The following is a 7,156-nucleotide window of genomic DNA, read 5'->3' as shown; positions in this document are numbered from 1 at the left end:
CCGCGCCCCCCCCCCGTCTCACTGCGCTGCTCCTCCAATCCAGCTTTACTAGAACAACCACGAAAATCGCTTGCCTTGAAAGCCGCTGCTTCTATTGGCATGGAAGCAATTATGAAAAATTTTGATGTTGGAAAAAAGAAAGAAAAGAAAAAAAAACACATCACATTAAAAAAAATTAAGGGAGAAAAGAATAAAACCATTTCGCTCATTTGTGCGCGCCCGGCTTTTTTTTTTTTTCTTTCCTCTTTTCTTTTTCTGTTTGAAGATAGAGTGGCGGTATGAAAAGATATCAAGAAAGAGTGGGATCAAAGGGTGTCTCCCCCCTTCTCTCTCTCCCTCCCTCCCTCCCTCCCTCCCCCAGAAAGATTCTTCTCAAGCATTTTAAGAGATTATTATTATTATTATTTTTATCGCCACCGTCATTGCTATTTGAACTTCAACAAGGAGCCGAGAAAGACAAGAAAAGGAAAAAGATTCATGTGTGTTTTTTTTTTTGTGTGTGTGTGTGTGTGTGTGAGGGGTGTGTATGTGTGTATGAGAGTTTGTGTGTGTGTGTGTGTGGGAGAGAGAGAGAAAGTGGGGAGTGTGTGTGTGTGTGTATGAGAGAGAGAGGGAGAGAAAGCGGGAGTGTGTATGTGTGTGTGTGTGTATGTATATATGTATATCTATATCTATATATCTATATATATCTAGATCTAGATCTATATAATTGCAAAGTCGCTTTTGAAATGTGTCCATTGAAATGCGCGGAGCTGGCTGCTACGTGGACTTGCTCTCGAGGTCAAGTGACGGACGGATTGTATGCTTCTCCATAATAATATTAATTAAACAATTTGCATGCTAATAAGGTAACAATTATCAGGGCTTCTGTTGAAAGATTCAGGTTATTACAACACGCCAGCCTGGGGCCAAAGGTCAGAGAGTGAGAGGCGAGAGAAATTTCAACTCAAATTAACATTCTGTCAGCTCCAGAAAATGGGATAAATAAAGTCGAATTAATTCATTATAATAAAAGAGAGGCAGAAGCGAGCGGGAGGGAGGGAGGGAGGGAGCGGGAAAGAGGGGAGGGGGGAAAGCCACCCCCCTTTAATTCGTGGGCCGGATTGATTACCGCTTTGTATTCAAGCCCACGTTCCTTTGGCATTCCTGGTCCTGAAATCCGACAGAAAACGAGGGTTTTATTGCTACAGGCGAAAACTTGCTTCAGTGGCTACAGTTTACATTTAGTATTTATAGAGAAAGAAATTAAATTATGTTGAAAAGGGGAACCCTTGGCCTTTCACCCCGGAATTAGTAACCACCTATCTTTTTCTTCCCCTCCCTTGAGGTGGCCAAGGGGCGGGGCTGCGGGAAAGCGCCGGCGCCTAAACTGCTATTTTTTTATTTTATTTTTTATTTTATTTTTTATTTTATTTTACTTTATTTTATTTTTAATTAAACTTTCATTTAGGGCCAAAAAGGAAGGGGGAAAAATCTTCGGCTCCTCGCAGAAAATTCAATCGCACAGGGAATCCAAAGATCATTCGGATTAGGCTTTTCGTTCCGCTCTTTATTCCGAATTGAAGTCTGCGGGTCTCGTCCGCGCAACCGCTCAAATACCCCTTTGACCCTGAACGCGCTATCCACGTGGATTCCCGATTTGGGGGGGAAAGAGGTCCTGTAAAAAATATGTTTCCGGAGAGGCGATTCGGATTGTCTCTGAAAACTTCGAAGATACCAAAACTTTGAACTTTGAAAAGAGACAGGAAGTTTAGAAAATAAATAAAAGAGGAGACGGGCTGCCTTGTTCTTCAGATGTTGCTCTTCTGGCTATTTTAAAAGAAAACGCCACTTAGAAAGCAGAAATATTCTTGTTATTATGAACCTGAAAAAAAGGCCCAGGCAAATTAGGAGTTTGGGATTATATTTGGAGAAGAGACGCGCGTTTTAGGCTCCATTTGCACCTATTTCTAGCCTCCTGGCTTAGGAAAAGCACAAGATTTTGGACGCGGCCGCTTTCGAAAGGAAGAAGGCAAACAAACCCTAAGCTTAGCCGGACAGGGTGCGGCTCAGGCGGCGGCCTTCACCTCGAGAAAGACACCCAGAAAACAGGAGGACGAGACAGCTGCGCGCTCTGGACGGCCAAAGACTGGGGTTGGAGAGCTTGGGGCGCCGCGCGCACAGTTTATTTGGGAAGGGGAAGCGAGCCCCGTCCCCCCTCTTTGCAGGGGAATTTTGCTGTGGGGAGGCTCGCGCGGCCGACTGGAGAGTAAGTCCTGCTGACCTCGCAGGGCGCCTGGGGAGAGGAAGGAAAAGAAGGGGCCAACTGCGGTCTGCCTGCGCCTGGCCCAATCCTTTGCCCTGCCCTCTCCAGAACAGCCTTGCAGGGCTGCTGGCCAGGCGGCCGTCTCAAAGGGCAGGACCCCTCGGCTTGCAGGGGTGGTCTCTGGAGGTGTGTGTGTGTGGGGGGGGGGAAAGATCCCATCTGCTGGCGTTCTTCTGGCGAGCAACCGGCGACCCCAGGGGGGTGGGTCAAGGACAGCCAAACTTTTACGCACGGAGTTATCTGGATCAGCAGCCGGACACCACCCATCCTGATCGGTGCAGGAAGACTTGGGGAGAGGGGGGACCCCGAAGAAGCTGCACCCCCTGGAATCTAGGCCGAAGCTCCCCCAGCAGAAGCAGCGCCTTCGGAGTCGCTCCGAATAGGCTTTGGGTTCGCTTCCCAGGCCGATCACCAGCGGCGCCCGAACCAGAGAGAGACGCGCCCAGGGGAGGGGGTCCCCGTAAACTTTCCCCACGCCCCCAAGCCTTGGGCTTGTAAGAAAGCGCTTCCTCACCAGGAAGGGGCCCGCTGGCAGATTGGTGCCGCCAGTGCGCTTCAGTGCGCTGGCTGACTCCAGAGACTGACCCGTCTCCACTGGCCACCGTCTGGCTTGTCGGAGAGGGGTCAGGTTTCCGAAGGACTGGTTCCCCCCAAGGAAGCCGCCCCCCCAGGCTCTGCCTTAGCCCCCGTCTCCTCTGACTCCCGCCGCGAGCCCTCCTCCGGCAGGGCCTGGGATCCGAGACACCTAAAAAGATTTTTCCTTGCGGGATCTTTCTTTCGGCCCGGAGGACGTAGCTTGGCCTGCTGGCCCCTGCGCTTTTCTGCTGGTTGTGTTGAGACATACCCGCCCGGTGTCGGGTTTTTCTCTGGGTAAAATGTGCGTGTGTGGGGGGGGACGTTTTAGAGGGGGTTTGCGCGGGTTTGAATGCGGAACTGCGCCTTTGGCTCTGCGCGGCTGTTTCTGTGTACATCTCTCTAACTATATTTGTGCATCTCTCTCTCTCTCTCTCTCTCTCCCGCCCCCCTCCCTCTCTCTCACACACACGCACACACGCACACAAAGTATGAGGCATGCTCTTTTGCCAAATCGCCCGTTTGTTTTTTAATTAGGCACCCTCTGGCCCATTCATAATTTAGTACGTGTGTGATTTTATTTTCTCCAGGGATACGTGGGGGAGAAACCTTTAATTATTATTTTGATTGATACGACCCGATGGCGCTGATATATATATAGAAAGAGACACGCACCCCCCCCCCCATCCACTCGCACCCCTTCTGTTTGCTCCAGCTCTCCGGCATTTTTTTTTTTTTTTTAGCTTTTCCAATTCGCGCTCCTTCCTCTTCCTCCTTCTCGTGAGAGAGAGAGAGAGAGAGAGAGAAAAGGGAGGGGTGGGGGAGAAGAGAGAGAGAGAAGCCTGAGAGGAGATGAAAAGGCTTGTAGTTTTAAATTCATCGTGACAGGCCTGGAAAGAAAGGATGATGAATCTCCTATTATTGGATCAGTCTATTTGCCGCTCAATGTCTCCCTGTAATTGGAGCAACAGCACTTTAAAAGGTTCAGAGGGGAGCGAGCGATTCTGGGGGAGACGAGGAAGAAGACGGCGCGGGGGAGGAGAGACAAGGGGGGGGCAGGAGGAGGAGGAGAAGAAGAGCGGCCCTCCTTCCCCACGCAGGGAAATCTATTAGTGATTTGGGGGGGGGAGGCGGGGGCCGCCAGGAACGCGGGATGCTGCGGAGGGTTTCCGAGGTTTCCCTTCTCAGCCTCTGAAGTTCTTCCCGGATCCTCTCTGGGCGCCCCCCCCGCCACCACCCCCCCGCTTTTCTCCTCCGACTTGGCCCGGGCTCTCCTCTGCCCCCTCCCCCCTCCCTGGGGGGGGGCGTAGTTCTTATCAAAGAGAGACCCCCCCTCCCCTCCCCTCCCCGCCTCCTCCTTGTCTTGTTGTGACAGTTGTGATATTGTTTATTGAGGGTGGATGTCAGGTATAATTAGCAATCGATATGGNCCCCCCCCCCCCCGCCGCCTCCAATGCACGGCATTGGGCTTCTTCGCGGCAGAAACGCTCACCCTGAGAAACACTGGAAGTTGGGCCCCGGAGGGAAAGGGGTCCTTCTGGGGAAGGGGTCGCGGTTGGGTGAGTGGGGGGGAGAAGAATAAGATCCTATCCAACTGGTCCAGGCAAGATCGCTCCTGCCAGGGTCCCACGGAGTCTTTCCCGCTGGAATCTCTTCGGGAAAGAGGCTGGTGGACCACCTTCTCTGAGTAGCTTTGAAATGGGGGGGGGGGCGTGTGTAGCGGCAGGAGATGCGTTTAGGGAGTCTTGCTAACACAATAACGACTTCAAAGGTGGGAAGGCGTTTGTCTGGAGGCCCGCGACCGCAGGAGGAAAGAACAGAGGCAGGGATTTTGGTTCCCACACGACCCCTCAACTGAGGGCTGAGATCCTGGGAGTGGGGGGGCTCCCCTGTCTAAACAGACAACTGGGGGTGGGGTGGAATAGCGACGAGGCCTTTAGAGGTAGGTCAGCTTTGTAGAGAGCCCCCCTCCCGAAAGCCTCTGCGAGAAAAGGTTTTCCAGAGGAATTATTATATTATTTAAGATTTAATCTTTAATTTGATTCGCAGTGTAGGGCTAGAAAAAACTTAACAGTTCAGGTCCTAACCAAGAACCTAAGAACTGTTAAGGTAACATCTGAGTATATTGGCAGTTCCGAATAAGGTGTTTTTTGCTGCTGCTGCTGCTGCTGTTATTATTATTATTATTATTATTATTATTATTATTATTATTATTATTATTATTATTATTATTATTATTATTATTATTATTATTATTATATTCGCACAGTCAGCCAGATGTTCAGACTGGGTTTGACATTTTTGTCTACCTATCGAGTCCTTACCAAGGACCTGGGATAGGCAGATGTGGAGGTTTGATGGTGTTACAGATCTGGCATTTTTGTCCACTTATAATTATTATTACTATTCTCTGACAAACGTGCTTCACGGTGGAGCTATATCTGAAGTTCTAGCCAAGGGCTCAGGAATCTTAAATCTGGAGTCTAGTGGCTCCCCCCCCTTTTTTTTTTCAACCCTGCAATCCTGCGCAGAAAATACCCTTTTCATCTGAGACCCCCTCCAGATCTCCGTCTTTAACTTTGATTTAGGCAGAGGCCCTTTCTCGAACTTTACCTGGGGGAGGAGAGGGGGGGGGAAAGGGCGAGGCGACGAGGCACGTGGCAATTTAAACACGCGCCCACGGCCCCCTCCCCAATAACTGAGCTTTCAAGTGGGTGCTAACTCGAAAGGAGAGAAAAACGCCAAAGCGGAAATCCCCTTTAGGAAGGCCGGCGAGCGGGCAGCGTCTGCCTTTCTCTCCCCCCCCTAACCCCATTATTCCAATATTTTTTTGGGGGGGGGGGGGTTTCCACTTCTTTGAATAATCTATTGCAAACGGCCGCTTTTGTTTTCCAAAGGCGGCGTTTTTTTTAGGAGCGAGGGGTGTGTGTGTGTGAAGTGTTTATCCGTGGGGGTAGATGGATTCACATGGGGTTTTAAGAAATCTTCTGTTTCCCCCATGGCCGGATGTTTTGAAAATTATTCCGGCGTGGAAACGCTTCCAAGGAGATTCCTCCGTGGGGCAAAAGGGCTGGAGGGGTCTCTCTCTCTCTCTCTCTCTCTCTCTCTCTCTGTGTGTGTGTGTGTGTGCGTGTGTGTGTGGAGGGGGGGGGTCGGCTTCGTTTCCTTTAGCTCCCTTTCTGCTTTCCCTCCCCCAGACTCGGTGGATCCGGACAAGGAAAGTCCGGGGTGCAAGAGACGAAGGACCCGGACGAATTTTACGGGCTGGCAGCTGGAAGAGCTGGAGAAAGCCTTCAACGAGAGCCATTACCCCGACGTCTTCATGCGGGAAGCCCTGGCGCTGCGGCTGGACCTGGTGGAGTCGCGAGTGCAGGTAAACCGGGGCGCCGCTTGCCCCTTCCTCCTCGCCGCCCAGGGCTGGGGGAGCCTCGTCCGCCACGTCACCCGGGGCTAACCAGGCCTCCGTCTCCGCCAGCAGCCCCACGAGCCGGGCTTTGACTCCGCGCGGTTAGGGACCAGCAGGCCCCGGCCGAGGCGGAGAATCCCCTTCCCAAGGCCTGTGGGCTGCATTCGTCCCCGTCTCTTCCTTGGGGGGGAGGACAAATTTTGCAATTCCTGGGATTAATTTCTCTCTATTTCCTCCCCCTCTCCCAAAAAAAGAGAGAAAAAGCCGCGATTTTCATCAAACGAAGCGGCTTTAAATGTCTGTAAAAAAGTCCTGGCATGATCAACGTAGCGTTTTGCATTTGGGGGGCTGGAGGGGGGACGGGGGGCTGTAAGAATGGAGTGATAAATCTCGGAATGCTTTTACATCCACGCTGTTGTTGGGTTCCCTCCTCCCTCCCCCCTTTCCCCCCCCCGTCACTTCGTTCCATCCCTCGGCCCTTTCTCCTTACTCATCCCCCCCACACACACACACACCCCGCAAACGCGTCTCATCTGCTTTTAATACTCCACCCCTCTCGAGCTTCAAAGGGGCCAATTAATTGGGTTCAAGAACCCAAGGTTTGAATTTGGAAAGCTGGCGGAGGGAGGGGTGGGATCTCTCAACTTTGCCAAGCCCCTCCAGGATCTCCCACCCACCCAAAAGCCAGAACCAAAGGCTGCTGGAATTAAATCCCAAGCCTAAAACCAGAAGAATACCTCTATCGCGGCAATATCACCTTGCAGTGCGTCTCAGGCGCCCCGCTGGAAGATGCGTAAAATAAAATTTAAAAAGGAAATAAAACGTCTCCCCCAAGCTCTGCCTTTTGCCACTCGCAAGGTTCGGATTATCCT

General features: G+C 51.4%; 1 protein-coding gene across 1 annotated transcript in view; it reads left to right on the top strand.

The window, feature by feature from the left end:
- Positions 1-504: 504 nt before the first annotated feature.
- The window catches only part of LOC107298085 (homeobox protein unc-4 homolog), a gene marked incomplete at its 5' end in the record, with an annotated part of 10,459 nt that continues 3,807 nt past the window's right edge, over positions 505-7,156 (top strand). The window contains 3 exons of the mRNA XM_015827448.1: positions 505-552; positions 5,924-6,014; positions 6,076-6,251. Coding sequence (XP_015682934.1) covers positions 505-552; positions 5,924-6,014; positions 6,076-6,251 — 315 coding nt within the window. The remainder of the gene's footprint in view (positions 553-5,923; positions 6,015-6,075; positions 6,252-7,156) is intronic.

This window comes from Protobothrops mucrosquamatus, unplaced genomic scaffold (assembly GCF_001527695.2).
Source record: "Protobothrops mucrosquamatus isolate PMUCROS unplaced genomic scaffold, P.Mucros_1.0 scaffold3705, whole genome shotgun sequence".
Classification (NCBI taxonomy): Eukaryota; Metazoa; Chordata; class Lepidosauria; order Squamata; family Viperidae; genus Protobothrops; species Protobothrops mucrosquamatus.
The sequence above is the reverse complement of the archived record's forward strand: the minus strand, read 5'-3'. Positions and strand labels throughout refer to the sequence as shown.